The sequence below is a fragment of the Elephantulus edwardii genome, unplaced genomic scaffold, assembly GCF_000299155.1.
Source record: "Elephantulus edwardii isolate Elephantulus edwardi_28Jun2011 unplaced genomic scaffold, EleEdw1.0 scaffold00025, whole genome shotgun sequence".
In the NCBI taxonomy this organism is placed as follows: domain Eukaryota; kingdom Metazoa; phylum Chordata; class Mammalia; order Macroscelidea; family Macroscelididae; genus Elephantulus; species Elephantulus edwardii.
The window spans coordinates 3,087,567-3,114,793 of record NW_006399775.1 but is presented as its reverse complement, the minus strand read 5'-3'; the positions used below and the strand labels follow the sequence as shown (position 1 = coordinate 3,114,793).

The 27,227-nt window shown below is 37.2% G+C and overlaps 1 protein-coding gene across 1 annotated transcript in view; it reads right to left on the bottom strand.

Moving 5' to 3' along the window:
• The window catches only part of ERICH1 (glutamate-rich 1), a 195,599-nt gene that overhangs the window by 83,874 nt on the left and 84,498 nt on the right, over nucleotides 1-27,227 (bottom strand). Inside the window, exon 7 of the mRNA XM_006882908.1 lies at nucleotides 19,113-19,247. Within this exon, the coding sequence (XP_006882970.1) occupies nucleotides 19,113-19,247 (135 nt within the window). The remainder of the gene's footprint in view (nucleotides 1-19,112; nucleotides 19,248-27,227) is intronic.

The following is a 27,227-nucleotide window of genomic DNA, read 5'->3' as shown; positions in this document are numbered from 1 at the left end:
TATTCTTTATTCTTCATCAACATCGCAAATCAAAAACATCAATTAACTCTTCTTTGGTCTCACTTATTCATTGTCTAGCTTTCATGTGCACCTGATGTGACCAAAATCAACAGTTAAGTTTAGGCACTAAATCACAAAAATAACACCTTCAATATTTTAAAGAGATCTTTTGCCGATTTGCCCAGTGATTGAGCTCTTGATTGATGCTTTCAAGGGCACTAATTGTGGATCTAAGTAAATTAAATCCTTGACAACTTCAATCATGCTGAAGGTGGACTCACTGATGCAGTTGTGAGAACTTCTATTTTCTTTATATTGAAGATACACACACCAACGGCTGTACTCTTCATTCTTCCTCGGTAAGTGTTTCAAGTCCTCTTAACTTTCAAAAACATCTTCACATCACAGCTTGTTAATCTTTTTCTAATTCTGATGCTCTGTTCTTCAGATAGTCCAGTATCTTGGATTATGTGCTCAATATGTAGACTGAACAAGCATGATGACAAGATATAATCCTGGTGTATGTGTACATCTTTTCTGATTTATATTCCCTTGTTCTGTTCCAGTGACTGCCTTTTGGGCTATGTACATGTTGTGCAGGAACACAAATAAATGCCCGTTCTTTGCAATGTTTCACACAATTTGTTGTGATTCACAAAGTTAAATGTCTTCTCATAGTCAATAAAACACAGATGGTTGAACATTAAGAAAATCCTTAAATGGCTGAACATTGATCAGGTTTTTCTGGTACAGTGATTCTGTATTCTCTCCATCTTCTTTTGATAGTTCTTACATCATTCAACAGTTGGCTATAAAATCTTTCAGTCTTGTGGCTTAAGGCATGATTTTTCCCCCCCTCCAGCTCTTTCAGCTTGAGAAATGTTGAGTGTATTCCTTTGTTTGCTTTTCTAACTCCAAGTCTTTGATGTTGCTGTTATGTGCCCTTGAGTCCTTTGTGACTAATAGTGACCCTATGTAAAACAGCCCTAAACCCTGCTCTGTCCTGTGCCAATCTCATTGCCTCTGACACACCCATCCCGATCACTCCAGTCACTGAATCAATCCACCTCATAGAAGGTCTTCCCCTCCTGCGCTGTCCCTCCACCCTACCAAGCATGATGTCCCTCTCCAAGGACCTGTCTCTCGTTACAACATGTCCAAAGTATGTCAGACGAAGCCCCAGAATCCTTGCATCCAAGGACTAGCCCTCCTTGGATGAATCTGTTTTCTTGGCAGTCCAGGGTATATTCAATACTCTTCTCCAGTATCACAGCTCAAAGGCATCAATTCTCCTTCTATCCTCCCTAGTCATTGTCCAACTCTCTGATGTATCTTTATTTTACTTTTTTCTTCTCGAGCTTTAAAAATCTGTTCAGCTCTTTTCCGTCAACATTTCTTTCTTCTGCTTTAGCTATTCCATGTTCAAAAGCAATTTTTTTATTTTTTATTGTTTTTTATTTTTTTCAAAAGCAAGTTTTAACATTTTACTTTTCTGACATCAATTTTGATCTTTCAGCCTTTCTTGGGATTTTAATGACCTCTTGGGTTTGTTTTTTTTTCAAGTATGCTGTTACCCCTGTAACTTATTTGGTATCATTCTACAACTTATTTGATCCTTAGTAACGTATCACATCTGTTCCTGAGATGATCTCTACATTTAAAGATTATAGCCTTCAGTGTGGATTATAATTGGCATAAAGAAAAAAAATCCTCATAAATAGGTCACCAAGCAACATCATGATAAACAGAGAAAAGACTGACATTTCATTTCACAATCAACTTCCATAGAAGCAGTAGCCCAGACTCAAGCAACATAATACGAGCAAATCTGTGACCAGGGAACTCTTCAAAGTGCTACAGAGCAAGGTGGTCACCTCAACAACTACTGAGGACCTGACCCAACCATAGCATTTCCTATTGTTCCAGATATACATGAAAGTTAGGCAATGAACAAAGAAAACCAAGTAAAACTTGATGCCTTTGAACTGTAGTGCTGGCAAAGAATACTGGATATGCTATATATTGCCCAAACAACAATCAAATCTGTTTCCTTGCTCTGTTCTGACGACTGCCTCCTGGTCCAAGTATAAGTTTCGCATTAGCACGATCAAGTGTTCTGGGATTCCCATTCTTCTCAGAGTCAGTCACCGTTTGTTATGATCCACACAGTCAAACGCCTTTGCATAAACAATGAAGCACAGATAGACATTCCTCTGGTACTCCCTGCCTTCAGCCAATATACATCTGACATTAGCTACAATATCCCTAGTACCACACCCCTTCTAAACCCAGCCTGGACTTCTGGCAGTTCTCTGCTGATGTGCTGTTCCATTTGTTTTTGGATAATCTTCAGCAGAATCTTGCTTGCATGTGAAATCAACGATATTGTTCTATAGTTTCCACACTCTGTTGGGTCACCTTTCTTTGGCATGGGAACAAATATAGATCTCTTCCAGGCAGTTGGCCAAGTGGTTTTTCTCCAGATTTCTTGACACAACTTGGTGAGCACGTCCAGGGCAGTATCTGTTAGCTGAAATATGTCAATTGATATACCATCTATTCCTGAAGCCTTATTTTTTGCCATTTCCTTCAAAGCAGCCTGAACTTCTTCCTTCATCACCATAGGCTCTTGCTTATATGTTGTTTCATGAAATTCTTCTGTGTCTGCCAATTTCTTTCGATACAATGACTCAGTATATTCTTTCCATCTTCTTTTGATACCTCCTGGACCATTTAATATCTTGCCTAAAGCATCCTTAATTATAGCGACTCGAAGTTTGAATTTGTTCTTCAGTTCCTTGAGCTTAAGCAATGCTGAGAGAGTTTGACCCTTTTGATTTTCTGACTCCAACTCCTTGCACATTTCATTGTAATATTTTACTTTGTCATCCCGCGGTGCCTTTTGGAATCTTCTGTTCAGCTCTTTAGTATCTTGAATTCTTCCTTGTTCTTTGGCTTCTCTGCACTCCAGTGCAATCTTCAGTTTCTTCTGACACCCATTTTGGTCTTTTCTTCCTCTTCTGTCTTTGTAATGACCGTTTACACTCTTCCTGAATGATATTTTGACATCCTCCCACAACTCATCTGGTCTTCGCTCATTAGTGTTCAAGGCCTCAAACCTGTTCCTGAGATGATTCTGAAATTCATGTGGTATGAAATAAAAGTCATATTTTGGCTCCTGTGCATTTGGTTTAATTTTCCTCAGCTTCAGCTTGAACTTGCATATGTGTAGTTGGTGGTCTGTTCCACAATCAGCTCCTGGCCTAGTTTTCACAGCTGATATTGAGCTTCTCAAGCAGTTCCTTCCACAGATAGGAACTCTTTTTTCATCTTCTTTTTTTTTAAATAAAATTTTTATTTTAATTGTCATTTTAGCAAAACTTTACAGAAAAGTTAGATTTTCATTCATTCATTTTTGCGCATTTTACTCCCTTCCTCTCTTTCCCCTTCCTAAGATGACTTTCCCCCCACTAGTTTATTTAAAAAATTCTAATATAAATTTGAACATTTTTTTCCAATTTTCCTCACCCCCGCCACCCATCAAATTGTACAATCCAATAATTAATCCCCTCTGCTCCCTGTACATCCACATCCCTCTGCTCCCAGCCTCTCCCGCCCATCCTGGATCCTTATACTACTTCTATATAATGGTTTTATACAATATTAAAATAGGAACTCTTAAGCAGTGTTGCTGGGATTTTAAAATAGTATAGCCACTCTGGAAGGCAGTTTGGCATTTCTTCAAAAAGCTGAACACATAGATTCTATATGACCCAGTTATTCCACTGCTAGGAATATAACTCAAGGAAAACAGAGCTGTGTTACAAAGATTTGTACACTGATGTTTATAGCAGCAGTATTCACAATAGCTAGAAAATGGAAAAAAGCTATAGCAGCAGTATCCACAACAGCAAGAAAATAGAAAAGCTAAAATGTCCACCAACAAATGACTGGATTGAGAAACTGGTACATTCACATGATGGAATACTATGCAGCACTCAGGAGCAATAATTTAGAAAAATATTATAAAATATGGGATAGGCTAGAGAGCATTATGCTGAATGAAGTAACTCAGGCTCATAAGGACAAATACTGTGTAAGAACATTGCTGTAAAAAAAATAAGAGGGAGGGGGGAGACACAGGGCTGAGGGTGGGAAAGGGGGGAAATCACAGGGTTGCAGAATTTGGGGGTGGACAGAGAGGGCTTAAGAATTAGGAAAGCCCCAGTGGGGACCTGAAAAAAAAAATGGAGTTAACAGTGGACACAGATCAATGGTGATTAATTTTATAAGACACAACGGAGTGGAGGAAAATGACAAATGGGAAGATGGAAACTAGGGAGGAAGTGGGAAGAACGTTGTTAAATTGAGGGAATGGCAAGTAATTTTGTGACATAAGATGTGTCCATATTGTTAAGTAGAAAATTAGTTTGCTCTATAAGCTTTTGTCGCAACCACAATTAATACTTATCAATGCCCCTAACAATACAGGTCACATACTAACCAAGCTTAATTTCTCAAATTTGAGGCCACCTGCAAAGCATTACATACCCTTACCTATAGAAAGTGAGTTTTCCAAATTATTCAATAGTTTTAAGTTCTGATTAACTGAAGATGTTAAAGAAAAGACCACATTCTTTTCTTCTTCTTTCTATAGAAGCTACTGAAAAATATTATTGGAAAATAAGATTAATGATAATATATGCAAAAATGTAGGAAACATGTTTCAGAGATATGTCAGTCAATTCATAAAAATATTTCTTGTCTTTTAATTTCTTTATTTGTAGTATTTAAAGCTTTTAAAGTTTGTTATTTGTTTTGGTGCCATTTTTTAGCTATAAATACATATTTTCTTTCTTAAATATTCTTAACTTTTTGTTCTTAAAGAGTGTTCCTAAAATATATATGCTTCAATTTCTCTAAGAACTGAGTCTGTTCATACTGGTAGAATTTTATTGTTTACCTAATAAATAAAGAAAATGTCATTCCTGATTTATAAAAAAAGACACAATATACTGGTTAGAACCACAACGTAAATGAAAAAATTTAAAAAGGAACAAAAAAAGCCAAAAATATGATATAAAAAAAATTAAGACCCTCAACATGGTGGTGTGACACTGTGACTGTAGCCATGGACTTGAGTGTGTCAGAGATTGTGAGGATGGCACAGGGCAGCTCAGGGGTTAGATCTGTTGTTCATAGAACTGCTATGAGTCATACTCAAGTCAGCTCTAACAACAACAATCTGCCCTTTAAACAGAGAGCTTCATGTCAAGGCAAGTCTTCACACGTGCTGGGGACCACAGAAGACTTCAGACAGGGTTAGTTGTCCTAACTGAGCCTGGACCACTGAGCTCTCTAGAAAAGGCAAGTCTACCTGCCCACCCTGGGACTAGAGAGAGGTAGGGAGTGGGCAAGAGCAAAAACAGTCAATTTTGCTTACTCCTATGGGAAACTGCCATCTCAAATTACAGGAAAGGGAAGAAAAGCAGGCCCACTGCAACTAGGCAAAGAAAGAGACACCAGCTTCCCGCCTCTACAAGGACAACTGGATGAAAAGCTTGCCACAGGAAATGGGGAACTGAGCCATCAACATATGACCAGCAGAGAAGACTGCCTGCAGCAGCTGAGGCAATGCTTAGAATCTGCAACTCTACCAATAACATCATAAAGATAGGAACTGACAAAAATCTACACAGACATGACAGAAACTGTTTCACATGTAACAAGAAGAACTTCACCTTTTGTAAAAGAAATAGCAGGAAGCCTCAAACATGAAAAAGCCAAACAAGACTTCTAAAAAAGCAGACCTCTTAGCAGACCCAATGTCTACTACAGAGACAGGAAGGCAGAAGATATATAACAATGTGAAGTTACATGACCTGGTACTACAGAGCTTAAATATGATAGAAGAGTTGAAGCTGTAAGTAAAGACTGACAAGATTTTTTAAAAAAATCATTACTAGATAGAGAGGGTACACCCAACACAGAAACAACAAAAAATCATGGAAATATAATTGAGAATATCAAGGCAGACATTGTAGAAATTTTAACATGTTGGAGGCACAAAAAAGCAAAATATAAGATATCAAACAGAGAATCAAAGATATGAGACAAGAACCACAATGAGAACTTACTGTTGTTGTTGTTGTTATGTGCCATCGAGTCACCTATGGCCCATCATGACCCTATGTAGAGCAGCTCTGAAGCCTTCCCTGTCCTGAGGCAGTCTCACTGATTCCAACACACTTACCCCCATTATGCCAGTTACCATATCAATCCATCCCATCCGGGATCTTCCTCTCCTGTGCTGCACAAGCATGATGTTGTTCTCCATGGACCAGTCCCTCCTGGCCATGTGCCCAAAGTATGTGTGATGGAGCTTCAAAATCTAATGAAGGAATTTTTTTCTTTTTTTTTTCTCTCTCTTCAGAGGGGGAAGCGAGCTGGTGGGGAGGGGTGGGCAGGGAGAAAATTGCGGCAATGAATGAATGGAAATCCATAACCTCTGTAGAAAAAAAAAATCTTAGCCTCCAAGGAGAAACTTGATTTCATCCTCTCCAAGACAGACTTATTTGTTTTCTTGGCAATCCATGGTATGTTCAACATTCTTCTCCAGCACCACAACTTAAAGGCACTGATTCTTGAATCTTGATATTGAGTCTATCACTTTGAATTTAAAAACTAACTCGGGAACAAGTTTGAGGCTTTGAAGACTAATGAATGTGAGCTGTGGGAAGATACTAAGAATATCATTCATGAAGAAAGCAAAAGCTCATTATAAAGAAGGGGGAAGAAGAAAAGACCAAAATGGATGTAAGAAGAGATTCTGAATATTGTACTACAGTACTGAGAAGCCAAATCAAAGGGATGAAATTAAGAAATTAAGGAGCTGAATGGAAAACTTAAAAGAGCAGCTTGGGAAGAGAAGGGAAAGAATTACAATGAAATGTGCAAGGAGTTGGAGTCAGAAAATCAAAAGAGCCAAACTCGCTCGGCATTTCTTAAGCTAAAAGCAACTAAAGAACAAATTTAAGCCATGAATTGAAATGCTTAAGGATGGTATGTTCAGAATATCGAATGATTCAGGAAGCATCAAAAGAAGATGGAAGGAGTATACAGAGTCACTACACCAAAAATAATTGGCTGAGACAGAATAGTGAGGAAGGAGGAAGTTCACGCTGCTCTGAAGGGCTTGTCAAAAAACAAAGCCCTAGGAATTGATGGAATTCCAATGGACATATTTCAACAAACAGCTTTTTCTCTGGATGTGCTCATCAGGTTGTGCCAAGAAATCTAGAGGACAACTACTTGGCCAACTGCCTGGAAGAGATTCATATTCATTCCCATTTCACAAAAGGTAACCTGACAGAGAATGGAAATTATTGAACAATATCACTTACATGCTAGCAAAATTCTTCTGAAAATTATCTAGAAACAACCGAACAATACATTGACAGGGTACTACCAGAAACACAAGCTGGGTTTAGAAGAGGTCATGGCACAAGAGACATTATAGCTAATGTCAGATGGATCTTGGCAGAAAGGAAAGAGGAATGTCTATCTGTGTTTCACTGACTGTATGGATAACAACAAATTGTGGTTAACCTTGAGAACTTACCAGGATGATGATGATGATGATAACAACAACAACAATAATAAAAAGAAGAAAACCCCAGAGAAAAGATAGAAGGAAAATGAAGAAAATATTGGAATAAAGTGTGATAACACTAAATGGAACAATACATTTATAAATAGTATTCCAGAACAGGAGGAAGAAGGAGACAAAGAAAACACTGAGAAAATTGTGGAAGTACCAGAAGAAAAGTATTTAGGCATCATTAAAATGAAGACATACACATTTAAGAAGCTCAGCAAACTCCTGACTAGGCCCCAAAAGAAAAACATTAAGACATTATCATTGTAAAATTCTAGAAAATAAAAAACCAAAGATAGAATACTAAAATCAACATAAGAAAAATGAAGAGTCATCTACAAGGAAAAAACCAACCAGATTAGGCTCTGAATTCTCAGTAGAAACCGTGTGAGAAAAATGACAATGGGGATAGGATATACAGAAAACTGGAATAAAACCGTGGTCAGCCCAGGATTCTGTACCCAGCAAAGCTGTCCATCATATATGAAGGAGAAATTAGGTCACTTGCAGAAAAGCAGGGCTTTAAGGAATTTGGGAACACAAGACCAATTCTATATAAAAGATGTCCTTTACACATAGATAGCAGAGGAAAGTGGATGGACCAAAGTAACCAACAACAATAGAAAAAAGAATGCAGCAAAATGGCAACAATAAACCTGGCCTATCAATAGTAATATGAATGGCTTGTTGGTGTTGACTGCTGTTGAGTTGAGCACAACGCATAATGACCCTATGAACAAAAGGTCTGAAGCCTTTCTATAACTACTGTCAATTACCAAAGTTCACAGAGTTTCCAGAGGCATGTTGTTTAGGAAGTGGCTACCACTCCTGTTTCCAAAATGAATGGCTTACAAAAACTAATTAAGAGAAATGTTGCCTACAAGAAATACATTTAAGAAATGAGAAAGAGTAAAAATCAGAGGGTGGAAAAAAATATACTAAGCCAATGGTATCCATAAGAAAGCTGGAGTGGCAATACTAATCTCTGATACAATAGACTTCAGTATGACAATCACCATAAGATATAACAAAGGGAAGGAAAAAATAAATATTAAAATCACAACAGATTAAGAGGACACAAGTTTTGTTAACACCTACACATCTAATGATAAGCCTGAAAAAAGACATAAAACAATGGTTAATAAACCTGAAAAAAGAAAAAGACACAACCACAATGGTAGTATGAGATATTAAAATACTAGTTTTATCAAAGAACAGGTCAATTTAAAATAAACTCAAAAAGATGCAGAAGAACCAAACTATACTATCAAGCAACATGATCTCACAGATGTATTCAGGGTACTTTACCCATAAAAAAAACCCCAAAAAACCCAAAAATACCAAACCTCAATTTACTGTTTTCTCAAGTGAACACTATACATTCTCCAGATCTGATCATAGTTTAGGACACCAAGCAAGTCTCAAAAAATTAAAATAATTTGAAATAATACAAATTATCTTCTCAGATTATAATCCATAAAGCTACACACGAACAAGAGGACAAAGGGTAAACAAAACAAAAACCAAACCAAACCAAACTAAAACAAAAGCATATACTTAGAAGCCAAATAATACCTTGCTTTAGCTCTGCACATTAACAAGAGGATAAAGGAAAAAAGATCACACACTTGGAAGCTAAATAACACCTTGCTTGAGCACTGCTGGAGTATAGAATAAATAAAAATAAATAAATATCCTTGAAAATGGAAATACATTGTATCAAAACCTCTGGGAGACATTCAAGGCAGTCCTCAGGGGTTAGTGAGTTCATGGTAACAAGTCAACTGTGATGTTTAGGGTTTATTACTTGCAGTGCCTTCCCTAGCCATTGACTTTGCCATGTGGAGGGGAAGAAATATGCAAATAGGGTATGCTAGCCTATCCACAAGAGGATTGGCTAGTCTCACCACTAAACTGAGCAGATTCAGTGGCAGATTTTGAGAATTTCAGCAAGAGACAGTAACACAACCTTCAGGGCCAGACATTCTTACAACAGCAGGAGGGCAGCTGCAGCAGTCAAAGCAGAGAATCAGAGATCTGACATGAAACAGAAATGAGCCATGAACAGAGATGTGTGTACACCTACGTTCATAGCAGCATTATCCACAATAGAAAGAATATGAAAACAGCCCATATGCCTATCAACAAACTAGTGGATTGAGAAAGTGTGGTACATCCACACAATAGAATACATGCAGCACTAAGGAACAATGATTTCATGAAATAGAACTTATAACATGGGAGAGTTTAAAGAGCGTTATGCTGAATAAATAATTCAATCACATAAGGACTGATACTGCATAAGACCACTGTTGTGAAAATAAGAGGCTAACGGAGAAAGATACGAATAAATGTTCAAAAAAGGAAGAGAATAGGGAGAGGAAGGGAAAGAGGAAGGGGGATTGGAGAGCAGATGGAGGAAGAACAGGAAAGGTTGAATAAGAACTTGAAAACACCACATAATTATAGACACGGAACAATAATAATTATATATAATACAATGTATATAAATGACTATAAAAATAATGCACATTAATTAAGTACAATGTATATGAATTATATGCAAACTACTTAAAAAAGAATAATGGGACATTACATAGCTAATCCTATAAAGAGATGCCGTTTGTTGCCTTTTTATTTTTTTTTTAACCACTGATCCAGGAAAAGAACAAAACTCTCAAATATTGGTTATCTCTCTCCACATATTATGTAAACTTTTGACAAGAGTGTAACAACAAAATAGAGTAGCAAAAAAAATGGGTTTTGAGAATGCTATATAATCTCTATAATAGGTTTGAGGTACTGAATGCTAACTATCAAAGACTAGATGAACTACAGGATGAAATCAAAGATATACTTCATGATGAGAGTAAAAGGTTGTTACAAAGAGATAAAAGGAAGAAAAGACCAAAACAAATGACTGTAGAGACTCTGAAAATTGCAGTAAAGCATTGAGAAGCCAAAACAAAGGGGAGAATTATAGAAATAAGAGAGATGAATAGAATATTTAAAAGGGAAGCTCAAGAAGACAAAGCATTTTGACAATTGAACACGTAAAGAATAGGAGCTGGAGAATGAAAAGGGAAGAACTTGCTCCACATTTCTCAAGTTGAAAGAACTGAAAAACAAATGCAAATCTCAAGGTGAAATACCGAAATAAGCTATGGAAAAAAACTTGAATGATTTAGGAATCATCAAAAGTTGATGAAAAGAAAACACAAAGTCACTGGATCAAAAATAATTGGTTGGCACTGAAAATAAGGAATTATTATATCAACGAGAGCCAAAGGTAATAGAGGAAAAATATCAAGCTGCACTGAAGGCATCAGAAAACAATAAGGGCCCCAGAATTGATATGAAACTAGTTGACATTTCTCAGCTAAAAGAGGACAACCTGAAGATGCTTACCAGGAAATCTGGAGGACAGCTACTTCGCCAACTGACTGCAACAAATTCATATTTGTTCCCATTCCCCAAAAGGTGATTGAACAGAGCATGGAAATTATCAAGCAATATCATTAATATCACACACAAGCAAAATATTGCTGAAGATCATTCAAAAATGGTAAGAACAGTACATTGAAAGAGAACTGTCAGAAGTTCAAGTTGACTCTAGAGCAGGCCATGGTATCAGGGATATAATAATCAGATGGATTATGGTTGAAAGCAGAGAATACTAGAAGAATGTCTATTTGTATTTTACTGACTATGCAAAGGCATTTAACTGTGTGGACGACAACAAACTATGGTTAGCACTGTGAAGAACAGGAATCCCAACGCAATTATTTTTATACAAAACAAATACTTAGACCAAGAAGTAGTTGCTCAAACACAGCAAGGGCATACTATATCTTTTAAAATGAGAAAAGGTGTGCATCAGGGTTGTATCCTTTCTGCACACCTATTCAATATATATGATGAGAATATCCTTCAAGAAATTGGACTCTATAAAGAAGAATGGGGGAATCAGGATCAGAGGAAGACTCTTCAACAACCTGCACTATGCAGATGACACAATCTTGACTGCTGAAAATGAGGAGGACTTGAAGGCTTGCTGTAGAAGGTCAAAGACTGCAGCCTTCAATATGAATTGCATCTTAACATCAAGAAAACAAAAATCCTCACCTCTGGACAGATAAGTAACATCAAATCCACCAGCAGCTCTGTGGGAGAAAGATGGACAATCTCCTTTTATGTAATTGTATCACCCCTGAAAACTCACTGGAGGGTCAGCTATATGAGTCCATTTTGACTCAACAGTGCACAACAAGAAAAACAATAAATAGATTCTAAGAATTCTGGTGGCATGGTCCTAGCAAGGTGTACTCCTAATCCATAGGCCACCCCTCTCCCGAAGTTCGGAACCGTCAGATTTTCCTCAGAAGAAGGGTGAGTAATCCCTTCTCATGCTATTTCCTGCCTCAGAAGCCCAGTTCAGGGGTGTCTGCTATGAATTAGTTCTACCTTTGTGGCAATGAGATGAGATCTATCATAAAAGTCAAATGGTTCAACTTTTTTCTTGTCTAGTTGCTCAGGGACAAGCATTAAGCATGAATGTTCCTGAATCTGCAAATTGAACAACACTGGGGGCTCTGCTCACAGTATCACAGGAACATGCAAGTCACCACAGTCTAGGAAATTGGTGGATTTCAACTGGTCGTAAACTAAAACCCCATAATCCTATAACAGCAAAAGATCACTATGATTTGGTATATTTTGAGGGCAAACATTACTTATTATCCCACAGCCACAGAGGAATACTAATATTACTTAACAGATTATGGGATGTCACATAAGACAGCAGATTCATACATGTGCCGAGATAGAAAAAAAGAATTGTTCCAGTCAGATAAATGAGTTAATATGCTAAATAAGGTTGTTTAGCATTTTATACTGACGTCTGCCACAAAGGAGATAGTTTTCTTTAGGCATAACACATACTTAGTGGTTCTATCAATAGTAGGTCAAAGGTTGTTTCTTGAGAACAATATGCAACACCATATCATCAACACAAAGGGAAATACTTGTGATTTCTAAGGCAATAAGGAGGATATATTTTTATCTAAAGTTGTGCCAAGTTTTTTAAATCAATCAAACATATATAAGAAAAGGTTTTAGAATAAATAAAATCAATTCTTATTATGCCATTTAAGACTGATTTTAACAAAGTTACTTCCTTTCCCCACAATGACTTGTTATACATTCTCAACACAATCTAAGCCTAAAGAATTCAAAAGGTGAAATTGGTGTATCCAGAGACTGTACTTCAGAGAGATTAATCACCCAAAGACGGAAACAAAGACAAAAGACTTAGAGGGTGAAAACAATTACTGATTTTAGCATCTGATATCCTTTTACTCAGTCTTGATTTTTAGGGTATATTCCTATCTTTATAATAAATACATCCAGATCCTGAAATAAACCACTTGGCATACTTTTCAAGTATCGAATTTGGAGTTTTAACAAGGCATTATGATTGTCAGGGAGTTCTGGTGGCCTACCAGTAGGGAGTTTTGCTACCAATTCAAAGGCAAGTGGTTTGAATCCACCAGCTGCTCTAAGTGACAAATATGGGTAATCTCCTTCCATGTACCTAACAGTCACTGAAAATTCACTAGAAGAGTAATTAAGAGTCAATTCTGGGGAGCTCTCGTGGCCTAGTGGCAAGAAGCTGTACTGCAATCTCAAAGGTACATGGTTCGAATCCACCAGATGCTCTGCCGGAGAAGGAGGGACATTTTCCTCCTGTACCAGTCAGATCTGATTTGACGGTACATGCACACACACACACACACACACACACACACACACAAATAATAATAATAAAATAAAATTTAAAAAAAAAAGAGTCAGTTCCATCTCAATAGCACATAACAAGAAGAGCATGTGAGGTTCAGAAAACAATGCGACAAATGCCATGGTCATGCCCCTAGTGTAGCGTATTGTTGCTGTGTACAGTAGAGTCAGAACCAACCCAGAGCTGACCCTCCAGCAGCTTTTCAGAGGCAGTTAATCACATGCGAGGAGACAGTCCATCCTGTTTCTGCACAGCAGCTGGTGGCTTCACACCACATGCCTTTGGGATTGCAGCACAGCTTCTTGTCACTAGGCCACCAGAGCTCCCTTAATGAAGCTTAGGGCTGACATGTAAGAAAAGCAGGTACTAAATGTAAATTCTATTTAAGGTATGCACATAGGAGGCATACCTGATCCTGACTAGGGGTTCACAGAACCTTTCTTAGAGGGAACAGAGTTGAGTCTCAAAAGAGTAAATAAATGTAAGGAATAAGGACTATTTTGTACTAGTGGCACAAAATGACTAAATAATAGGAATGGGTTGAGGCATAAATAAAAATGTATATAAAGTAGCTAATTTCAATATTCAATAGTAAATGCAAAATTTTAATCAGTATTTTTCTAGTGCAATTTCCTAGAAGTTACTAATTCATTGACTTATAGGTTGCTTGGTAAAGAGGTATGCTGCCAACTGAAAGACACACAGATTCAATTTGCCAGCCACTCCGTGGGAGAAAGAGGGGCAATTTGCCTCCATGAGATATATTGCCTCTGAAAACCTGCTGGAGGGTCAGCTATGAAGTGGTTCCAATTCAACAGTAGTATACAACAACAAAGTCATTCCAGGGAATTCTGGTATTGTTAATAAATCAACTTTCTCTTCTTTACCAATTTTACTTCTCCTGTTCCCTTTGCTTAAAAACTGCAACCTTAAGAATTCAAAGTATCTTTCACTCCTTCTCATTCTTCTGACTTCCTTTCTGCCTTATTTTCATATCTATTATTAGAGGCAGTAGAGTAAGAGACAGGAGAGCATATAGATTAATGAACTATTATTTCTTATTTCAAGACCAGGACAGATTGTATTCCTTAATCCTACGGTCAGACAGTATAAAGAATCTAGTGGGTGGTCAAAGGTAATTAAGAAAATGTAGGCTCGGAAGTGGTACAAGTTTCAATTTGGCTCTGTAACTATCAAGTGAAAAGCAATGTTGCTTTATCAGAATATTATTCTGTTTCAGAGAGCAAAAATAGGAAGCTCATGTGAACAGTATATGATTATATGATGAAAACATTTTCCCCCCTAACTTTATCATTTGAAAGAAATGCCCTTTTTGGCCCTCTTCACAGAGCTTACACTGAGATAAAAAAGATATTTGAAGAAATAGATAATTTAAAATAACCCCAAAAAGAAACATTAGGAGATGAATAAAATGTTTAAACACAATGACTTCCTGAATTTGATTAATAAGTTGTCCATAGCTCTTCCAAAAAAAAAAAAAAGCTAATATTTTATTATTAACTTACTAACTTGAATGGAGGGGGAAACGTCTTTTGAAGAAACTGCTTCTGAAACGCAAAGTTAAGTCATTTAGTCACTGACTGATGTAGGATGGTTCAACAGTGGGAAGACAGGTTGAGATGTTTCAGAGTAGTCTTATTGCAGAAAGATAATCTAGTAAGTACCAGAGTCATTGTGGATAAGCAAACATAGCAGTCATAACTGGAAAACAGTAGATGAGTTGGCATTCAGCTACAGGTTCAGGAAAAATCATGAGTCAGAGGTAACTGATCAAGGTGTAAGAAGTCAGCATGGATCAAAACATAATCCTAGGTTATTAAGTGACAGAATGCCCTGCCCCCTACTGGTGCAATATCCAACTTGACTAATTGGACCTAAAACAATTTTCTTATTTGATCTTCTCACTTCTCTGGGGAAAACCAAGGTGCGTCAACCTACTCCTTCAGCAGTTATCAGTGTTTCCATTACTTTCTTCCCTAACATCTACCACTAGGAAGAGAAGACTGCATTTAGGGTTCTCTCAGTATTGACCGGTATAAGGTAATATAGTAAAAAATAATAAAGCAACAGGAAAATTTTAACTAAGAAATAACTTATAAAAACTTACAGTAACTTACAACAAATATTGGTATATAAGTTACCCAAGCCAGGTTTTCAGTACAACTATAGTAAAAAATAATAAAGTAACAGGAAAATTTTACCTAAGAAATAACTTATAAAAACTTAGAGTAACTTACAACAAATATTGGTATATAAGTTACCCAAGCCAGGTTATCAGTACAACTTAAGTGAAATCTTAACATTATTCAATTCTCCTTTTTCCTCACTTGTAGTTTTCGAATATAAACATTTGCTTTTTCAGTTTTGTGAGAAATGAGGGTTTTCTATAACCAAATTATAACTGTTAGAAGAGTAGCTGGAGCCAGAGTCTCTACTGTTTTTCTAATTTTACTTAGATCAGTGCCCAAAGAAATGAAAAAAAGAAACTTGTTAGGATTTGAGTCTACCTAATCTCCCAAAGACACCTCTGCACAGGATACGATACAAATAGATACTCTTGTCTACAAGAATATTTGTCTATTTGGTACCAATACCTTTCCATTTCGTATAATGACAGCACTCATGCTTGGGCCCTGTTCTATCCACTTTGGGACAAGATATGTGGTCATAAAGCAGACAAAGTGAAGGTTACTAAACCAGGATAACCTCACATAGACACTTTTGTATTGACTTCCATAACAGAGCTAAATGAAATTGCATGTGAATGAGTCTAACATATTTTCTTGCTAAACTTACTAGGTACATGAAGCATATTCGTCAAAATAATTTATCTTCATCAGACCCTAATTAGATTTTCTAGGTACCTAATTAATCTAATTAACTGTATTTCAAAGATTTCAGCTGGGCTTGAAAATACAAATACATTACTCCTTAACTGTTCTATGTTTTGTTTTGTGGTTTTTGGTTCTTTAATTAGAAAGCCAGAAAAGTCAATGTCCTAGAAAACCACATTCTCTGGGTATTCAAATTAACTAAAGTCTATAGCATGTTGTTTAAGTTTTCTACTTCATATAAATGGCTCCTTGGAGGCAAGGATTCTGAAGCTTTGTCTGACCTACTTTGACTATGTTGTAAGGAGGGACCAGTCCTTGGAGAAGGACATCATGCTTGGGAGGGTGGAGGGACAGCGCAGGAGAGGAAGACCATCGATGAAGATGGATTGATTCAGTGACTGGAGTAATGGATGTAGGTGTGTTGAAGACAATAAGTTTGGTACAGGAGAGAGTAGTGTTTAGGGCTGTTGTACCTAAGAGTCCCAGGGACTTGATGGCACATAACAATAACAGTAACAACAACAACAACCACAAACCTTTGAACTCTCCATGATGGCCTCTCATTGGCCAAGCTTCAGGCCCAAAGCACACCCAGAGAAGGAATCCATAAATATGACCTCCCTGACCTCCCTTACAGCACTTGCCCTTCCTCCATTACCTTCTTTCTGGGGTGGTTTGGTCCATCCCTTTATGGAAGTACCTCTTCCAAAAAATCTAGTATTACTTTTTATTCAGGAAATCATTGAGGTAAAATGTTTATTTAAAAATATTCCTCCCCCGGAAGATTTTAAAACATCAATTTAAAGGAAAAACAAACACCACTATATCAATTTTCAAGATAAAATTTTAAAAGTGCAACATCAGCACTTCCATCTGTCGTAGGTAATCAGATTGTCTACTCTCACTTCTCTGCCTGCCTTATAGTCTTCATCTATAAGGCATTCAATGACAACAAATTTATTAATGCATATTCCCCAAAATAGATTTAGAATGAGTAATTTCCATTATTACAAACATGCTATAATATCATAGAGATTCTGAAACAATTATGGATCATAAAAAGTTCTACAAAACCAAAACAAGTACTATTAATATTTTTATGTAATTCACTTGAGATTTCTTCTAACATATTAACAAAATTGTGATTATTGCTATGTGTTCTTGAGTAGACCGCCACTCATAGTGACCCTATGCACAGTAACTCTGAACCCTGCCCTATCCTGAGCCAATATAACTTTCTCCCACAATCCTACCCCCATTAGCCCAGTTACTGTCAATCTATCTCCTCCAGGGTCTTCCCCTCTTATACAGTCCCTCTACTCTTCCAAGCACGACGTCCTGCTCCAAGGACTGGTCCGTCCTGGCAATATGTCCAAAATATGTCAGAGGGAGCACAAAAACCATTACCTCCAAAATAGGTAGGGTCTCACTAATAATATATCAATGTCATATTTGCCACTCAGCTGAAGGGTCACCATGAGTCACCTATGACTCGACGGCACTTAAGAACAGCAACAGCATAGAGAGATAGCAATTGACCTAGTGGACAGAAAGTGATGCTATCAAGCCAAACGTTGGTGACTTTAATCCATGGCCCTCAGGCCTGTTTTTAATTGTTTTTGGTCAAACATTCTTCTAGGTCATATAGCCCAGGTGTGTCCACTTGCCTTATGAGGTAACTTGTGGTTGCTATGAAGTTGAACACTGTGACACTGATGTGTCAAATGTGATAATGGTTACCCATGGTGGACAGTGTTTGGTGGAGTTTCCCGATTAAAACAAGCTTGGAAGCAGGAGTGGCATCCACTTCTGAAATGGCTTGCCTCTGGAAACACTATGAGCCTGGAGAAAGGATGAAAGTTATACAAGTGTCCAGGACTTTCGTTCATAGGGTTGCTATGAGTCCCCTATGACTCAACAGCACTTAACAATAACAACATTTCTCATTCATTTTTACAATAATTTTAATGACTAGAAAATATGGAATAGTCAAAAAAATATGGAATAGTCCATGTGTAGTCATAAAATTATATGTTTATCCATGTTGTTGTTGTTATGTGCCGTCGAGTCCTTTGCGACTCACAGCGACCCTATGTACAACAGCCCTAAACCCTGCTCTATCCTGTGCCAATCGCATTGCCTCTGACACACCCATCCCAATTACCCCAGTCACTGAATCAATCCACCTCATAGAGGGTCTTCCCCTCTTGCGCTGTCCCTCTACCCTACCAAGCATGATGTCCCTCTCCAAGGACCTGTCTCTCCTTACATGTCCAAAGTATGTCAGACGAAGCCCCAGAATCCTTGCCTCCAAGGAATAGCCTGGTTTAACGCTCTCTAGGATGAATCTGTTTGTTTTCTTGGCAGTCCATGGAACATTCAATACTCTTCTCCAGCACCACAGCTCAAAAGCGTCAATTCTCCTTCCATCTTCCCTAGTCATTGTCCAACTCTCTGATGCATAATAAGTGATTGCAAAGACCATGGCCTGTATCAGGTGCACCTTAGTCTCCAGAGAGACACCGTTACCCTTGAGTACTTTAGAGAGGTCCCTAACTGCAGACTTTCCCATTGCAATATGTTTTTTGATTTCTTGGCTGCTGGTGCCAAGAGTGTTGACCGTGGAGCCGAGCAAACTGAAGCTGTGAACAATCTCAATCTCTTCGCCATTCATCCTGATGCTACCAATTGTGTTTATCCATACCCTTCTAATTATAAATTCAGACAAACTTAATAGTAATAAAACATTTATCTTCAAAGATGAGAAATTTTCTTTTCCATCCACAAAGGATAAAAACTTTACCTTCTATGTCATCACTGCTGCAGGAGTTCTCAGACTTTAAACTAGTGTTTGACTCTGGCAAACATGGAACATATCCCGTGGGAGGCAGACTTACTGTATATACTCGTCTTTCAGGCTGGATCTGGGTGTCATCACCTGTAAAGGAAAAACAAAAATCAAAATGAACTTGTAAACATTATACACAATGCAATCAGACATTTATTTGCCCTAAGATCATTTCTCTAACTAAATTCATTGAAGATATAAAATCAAATGGTTCAATGAAGCCTAACCGTCAGTATAAATACCAATATAATAAAGCAAGTATTTTGCCAGAAAATAAAAAAAAAGTATATATATATCCCCTCAGGGAAAACAAATGATTTCTAATTCTTTACATTTACATTAAGTTATTTAGTATGTAAACTTTTGGGTTTTTATACTATGAAAGCACATCTAATTCCTCCTTTGCTGAAAGTGAGGCGGTGTGAGGCATATGTTGCTGAAGATCAAGGATTATAAAGCCTTCAATGCGGACTACATCGCAACATTAGGAAAATAAAAATCCTCACCAATGGACCAATAGGCAACATCATTATAGATATGCAGAAGATTGAAACTGTCAATGATTTCATCTTACTTGGAACCACAACCAACACCCTTGATACCAGAAGTCAGTAGGTCAAGAGACATATATAGCATTGGGAAAGTCTGCTGTCAAGGACTTCTCCAAAGTTCTAGAGAGTAACAATATCAGTTTAAAGACTAAAGTGCACCTGATTCAGGCATGGTCTTTTCAATCAACTTGCTATGCATCCAAGAGCTGCACAGGGAGTGAATAAAGATGACAGAAGAAGAACTGATGCCTTTGAACTGTGGTGTTGGAGAAGAGCACTGAACATCACATGGATTGTCAAAAGAACATGCCTTGGAGATGGTGCAGCAAAGTGAGTGCTCTGAGGCAATGATGATGAAGCTCTGTCTCACATAATTCGGGCATATTCCTTGCAAAATATGGATTATATATTTGACTTCCTCAAGGACAGATTATTTCTTGAAAAAAGACATCATGCTTGGAAAAATAGAGGGGTCAGTGAAAGAGAGGAAGACCCTTAGTGAGGTGGATTGATACAACGACTGTGGCAGTGGGTTCAAGTAAGGTAAGGATGATAAGGATGGCTCAGGACAGGGTTCAGAACTATTGTTCTAGGGTCACTATAAGTTGTAAATCACTTTATGGCACCTAACAACAAGAATTCATAAAGATAAAGCACAACATTTTTTAAAATGCCATATATTCGCATGCTTTCATTATCAAAGAATTGGGTGCCTCCACTTGCTCTGGTGGCCTAGTGGCAAGAAGCTGCACTGCAATCCCAAAGACACAGCTCAAATCCACCAGCTACTCTGCGAGAGAAAGATGGACAACCACCTCCTGTGTGAGTAACTGCCTCTGAAAACCTGCCTGAGGGTCAGCTGAAAACACACGTGAGGGTTGGTTCCGACGCTATCGTACACAACCACAATAACAAACAACAACAGTGGTACTCAGTAAATATTTTAGTATAATAACATATTTATATGTGTGCACACACACAAATATATACTTCAATAAAGTCATACTATACATTTTATTTTGGAAGCAGGAGTGGCATCCACTTCCTAAATAACAGATACTCTATGAACTTTGATAACTGTCAATAATAATAAATGGCTTCAGGCCATTTGTTTATAGGGTTGCTATGAGTTGTGCTCGACTCAAAGGCAATCAACAACAACAACAACAACATACATTTTATATCTCTATATGCTGTTGTTGTTGTTATGTGTCATCAAGGCGCTTGAGACTCATAGCGACCCTTTGTACAACAGCTCTGAAGCCTGTCCTGTCCTGATCCAGTCTCACTGATTCTGACGTACCTGCCTCCATTGCCCCAGTTACTGTATCAATCCATTTCATCTGGGGTCTTCCTCTCCTGCGGTGTCCCTCCACCACTCCAAGCATGAAGTCCTTCTCCCAAGACTGATCCCTCCTGGCCATGCACCCAAAGTATGTGAGACGAAGCTTCAAAATCCTAGCCTCCAAGGAAAAACTTAGTTGTACCCTCTTCACTTAATTGTGTTCTTGGCATATGTGTGTATACATACATACATAAATACATGCATTTCTATATGTATGTATGTATGTATATATGTATACACACATACATATATATTACACACTTCTGTAAATAATATTTTTTATATTTTTTTAATAATTTTAATGAACATTTACAGAGATTTTGGACTTCCATTTATTCATTGCTTCACTTCTCTCCCCGCCCAGCCCTACCCCACGCAGTTCGCTCCTCTCTTTGAAAAGCAAAAGAAACACTCCCTCCCTGGGACACAATCCACCTGCATCCCTCCCGCCGCCCCAAATACATTCCACTATGCAACCTTAATTGTGGACTCTTGTGATAACCATAATACCCTATCATACACAGCTTTTAAATTATTCTCTCCCTCATCTGTTTCAGTGCAGCATACACAATTTACCCAGTTTTTCTCAGTATTACCCCTACCCTGATATCAGTCCCATTTTACAGCAGTGGCACCATGCAATATTTGTCCTTTTGCAACTGAGATATTTCACTCAGCATAATGTCCTCCAGGTTCACCCATTTTGAATAATATTGCATGAGTTCCTTGCTTTTCAATCCAGCATAGTATTCCATTGTGTGAATAAACCACAGCTTCTCTATCCATTTATTTGTTGCTGGGCACCTAGGTTGTTTCCAACTCCTTGCTATTGTGAACAAAGCCACGATAAACATGGGTGTGCATATATCTGCGTGGATGTCAGTTATGGTCTCTTTGGGATATATTCCCAGTAGTGGAATTGCTGGGTCAAATGTTATCTCTATTTGCAACTTTTTGAGAAAGCGCCATACCACCTTTCACAGTGGTTGCACCATTTTACATTCCCACCAACAATGAATAAAGGTTCCAGTTTCTCCCAACCTCACCAGCATTTGTTGCTTGCTGTTCTGTTAAATTTTGCTATTCTGACTGGGGTGAGAGGATATCTCATAGTTGTTTTGAAACAATAGTTTTAAAAGTAAAAGTAACATGATAGGTGAAAATATTAAAAGCCTTGGAATCACAGTGGTTAAAGCATTTTACTATTAATCAAAGGCCAGTATGTGGTTCAAGCCCACTAATTGTTATGTAGGAAGATGTCGCAGTTGGCTTCTGTAAAGATTCACAGCCTTGGAAACCCTACAAAGCAGCTCTACCTTGTTCTTCTAGGCTACTATTAATATCAGTGAGGCAGAATTTAAATTAATATATTAAGGATGTAAATCCATTTATTCTTATAGTGAGCTATTACATGTTATGGAAGAATTATAATTTAATCAAATTAGACCATGCTTATAAGTACTGTACATGGAGGCGGCTACTAAAATTTCACCTTTACAAACAGTTGCTATGATCATCCTTGTTGAATATAATTTTATACATTTGGCTATTTTGTTCCTTGGCATACATTCACAGAAACAGAAACAGACTTCTACACTTTTTTCAATATTCAGAAATACCAACTTTTCTCAATGTCTATATTTTCATATAAAATATAGAAAAGAGACTCTTGCATATAACAAACACAAGTTAATATCCCAATTAGTCACAAAAAAGAATTTTTATTTTTAAAACATTGAAAAATAGTGTACAAAAAAGAAGCCAATACATGTAATGGAATAGTTTGTTTCAATATTAAATGCAAAAATCGTGAAACATTTTCAAAGTCCTATACTATCAATATATTTCACTTCCTTGAAGCTAAACTGAAGGATTTCTCATTCTTAAGTTAATTTGATTCACCATAGTTGATTAATTAGAATGTCATTTCCTTCCAGAGTCAAGGGCAGAATGGAGACATGTTTCTAAGTATACCATCCCCTATTGGGTAACATCAACATTTGATCATTTTTCAGAGAATAATTTTGGAAGCTTTTAATCAGTTAAATCTTTCTTAATAAAAAAGTTAAATAGAACTTAGAAATGCCATTGTTCACTTAATTATTAGGATGAATACAGGAGGTATCATGGAAGTGAAACACAAGATGACTCATACAGAGAAAATTAATGACACATCTTTAAAAAATGAATTAAAAATCTAATACACTAGGGAAACAATCCTCACATATTAAGAAACGACGAGGTGACTTTTAAGGCTGAACCTTTACACTCTAAATGATGATACTGTTATGAAAGATTTCAGGCAAGGAATTAGCATATTCATTCCCTTAGGTCTCAGCTTACTTATCTGTAAATTAAGGTGACTAGATAAACTTTTTATTCTTCTGGGTACAATATGGCAAACTGTGATGACATTTACCATTTTTACATGTCAGACATTCATTATTCAGGTGGTAAGCAAGGAGATGATCAATTATGCTTTATTGAACAGGTAGTAGCTCTGATACTCTACAGAGTTTTCTTCTCAATTTAACACATACAGAACAAGGCATTTATTAGTCCCAGAATCCAAATTAGATCAGAGTTGCCCTCAGACATTTAATTTTTCCCTGTAAGAGTTCAAGATAGAATGATGACTTATCCGAGTTCCATCTTCCTTGCTTGATGAATGAATGCTTTAAGCACTTGTATCTCCTGAAAAATAGAGAAGTCATCCATGTTTGAAACTCCCAAGCAAAGGAGAAGCTGTACAATTTAATCAGCTCTTATTTCTTTGACTTGTTTAAAAGTACTGTTCTAAATTCCCATTATATTTCTGGTATATTTTTGTTTTGTAGGATATTGTCATTCAAGATTGATTTCTTTCATTCCTCACCCTCATTTGGAACTGCAGATGCTAACACCTTGTCTCCTTTTTCTTCTTTCTCAGCTAAAAATTTGTAGTTTTTCATTATGACCACTCTTTTGCATATGCTAATACTTTCTTTAATGAGCTCCAGAGGAAGAATGTCTAGTCTCCTCCCATAAAGATTTACAGCCTCAGAAATGCATGGAGGGTCCATAAGTCAAAACCTACTATAGGCTGTGAGTGTGGATTTGGTTACTTTTAGTCTTCGGTGAGAGAGTAAGTGAATAATTGTCTCTTTCTGCCCTTTTGGTTGTTATTATCTGGCAAAATTCCAGCCCAATTATATTGGACTCTCTACCTCCTCTTGGCTCCTCCTGAATGGCTATGAAGAAACATACATGCTTATGCTGAACCATTCATCTCAGTAGGGTACATGGAGTTGTCTGAAAATCGTAACTTTCTGCTGGTCTCTCTTTCTCTCCTAGCAATGATCTTACATAGCCTTTCTCTTCCAACAGCCCTAATTTGCTATTTCACTATGAAGCAATTCAGTTCCATAGAGTCCTAACATTACCTCTTCTATAACTAGAATCATCACCAGATTTTGCTTTATCCTCCAATTTTACAGACTGGCCTAGGCCAAGTCCATTACTGGAGTTGTATCTCATCCTCTCCTGCCTAGTCAAAACAAAGTGCTGGTAATTTTATTTTTTTCTCTTTCTTGTATAATCAATTCTTTATCTCCATCTTGTCACTCTCATTAGCATACAAACATGTTGTTATTGCTGCAATTGATAATAAAACAAAACAAACAACCCAACTTTCCTTCCCCCTTTCCCTTATCTACCTAAGGTGTACCTGATCCAAGCCATGGTATTTCCAATTGCTTCCTATGTATGTTAATGTTGGATAGTGAAAAGGATGACAAAAGAAGAATCAAAGCCCTTACAATTGGAGTGTTTGAGACAAGTACTGAATATGAACATGTGGACCGCCAAAAGAACAAACAAGTCTGTCTTTGAGGAGCAGTGCACCTTGGACCCGACAATGGTGAAACTTCATCTCACATATTTTGGGTATGTTGTCAGGAGTTGCTGGAAAAGGACATCATTCTGAGAAAGGTGGAGGGTTAGAGAAAGAGAGGGAGACTTTCACCACCATGGACTGACAGAGTGACTGCAACAATGGGCCTGAGAGTATTATAGATGGTGAAGATGGTACAGGTTAAGGCAAGGTTGTTCTCAGGGTCACTAAGAGTCTTATATGATTCAATGGTACCTAACAACAACCACTACTAAATTAATACATACTTTATATTTTGTCAGAAAAACTGCCCATAATCACTCTTCTATATTCAGCTATCCTTCCTTCTACCTTGGGCCAGCCAATTAGGCTCTCGTGTCGAGGTTAAAACAGCTTCCAAGTTCTGCTAGATACACATAAACTACTACTTCTTTATTGCAGTAAATAATTAATTACCAATTTTTGAAAATCAATTTCTGAGCTCAATGCTGTTTCTAATATTCTATGCCTTATTCTAAGTTCACTTTTGTTTTTGCCAAAATGCATGGTTCTTTCAGGGAGAATCTGTGGGTGGTAAAATCTGTTATGCTTTGTAGGTATGAAAATATACTTATTTTGCCTCTTTTAAAAAAATTCTACTTATTTATTTACTTAATAGGTACTACAGTTACGTAGCTCAAGGAGTATAAAAGTATATACAATGAAAAGTCTCCCTCCTACATCTGTTCCCCAGATCCTCAACTTCTCTTCTAGGAGGTAACAAATGTTATCACTTTTTGTGTGTATTCTTCCAGAGCTATTTATTGTTGTTAGGTGCTACTGAGTCAACTATGACTCAAAGGGGCTATGGACAACAGGTCAAAACCTGACCTTATCCTGTCCATTCTCCTGATCTCCACTGTGCCAGAGCCTACTGTTGCAGTCATTGTGGCAATTCATCTCCACCTTGTTGAAAGTCTACATTTTGCTAATCCTTGAAAAAAGAATGATGCCTTTTTTCCAAGGACTTCGGCCCCTCTTGACAATATTCTCAAAGTACATAAAATGAAGTTCTATCATCCTTGCCTCTAAAGAGCTCCAGGGTTGGAAATGACATACAAATAAATATATACATATAAATGAAGCTAATAGCAAACAGTGTCTTGATTTTTTCACTTAATATATATCTTCTCTATTAATATCTTGGCATTCCCTTCACACTATATAAAGTCAGTTCCTCACTACTTTTGATGGGTGCACACAATTCCAATGGACAAATGTATCATAGTTTATTATTCCAACCCTTTAATTTTTTTTATCTCTTGTTTTATAGGCAGTTCTAGTGGCGTGATCCAGAGAGAGACGTACCATTAACCCAAAGATGTGACACCCTGCTGCTTCAGATCTACCAGCAGATCCTGGGGAGAAAAATGGGCAATCTTGTCACATGTGATTCATACCCTTCAAAAACTTGCTTGAGAGTCAGCTATCTGTTTGTTCTGATTAGACATCACTGAGCTTTTGAGTTGGGCTTTTTGGACTTATTTTTAGTTGGCTTTATATACAATGCTATGATGAATAATCCTAAGTGTACCATTTCTACAAATGTAAATTAATCTATAGGAAAAATGCTAGAGGTATAATTTATGGGTCCACAATATGTGCATTTATAACTTTGATATATGATATCCAATTATCCTTCATAAAGAATGTACCAATTTATATTTCAAGGAAGCATGTGTGAACAAATGTCTGTTCCTGGTTCCTGACTCAGTGTGTGGCCAAATTTTGTTCATTTATTTATTCATCTATAATCATTTGACAGATGAAAAAAGATCTCAGTATATATTTTGTCTTTTGCTTATCAAATAGTTGTGTGTCTTTTTGGAGGGTAGGGGCTGTTTGTGTTTTTTTTTAAATACTGAATTAAATGCTCTAATGCCTGACTGGTAAGGAATTGTGTTGCGAATGCAAAGGTACGTAGTTCTAATCTACATGTTGCTTTGTGGAAGAAAGACAGTGATTTACTGCCTCAAATACCCAGTGAAAGGTCAGCCATGGTCAATTTCCAAGCCAATGGTACACTACCACCAGCACCGCCACAACTCTGTTATCCATTTCTATTTTGAAAGTGTCATCAAGCTCAATTTTGTGCTGGAGACTTCTTTTTTTTCTATAATTATATTTTATTAATTTTCATAAACATTTACAGAGATTTTGGGTTTCCATTCATTAATTGTTGCACTATTCTCTCTACCCTCCTCCCAGTTTGTTCTTGTCCAAATGCCACAGTGCTTGTCAAAGCCAGTTCTGATTAATCTTCT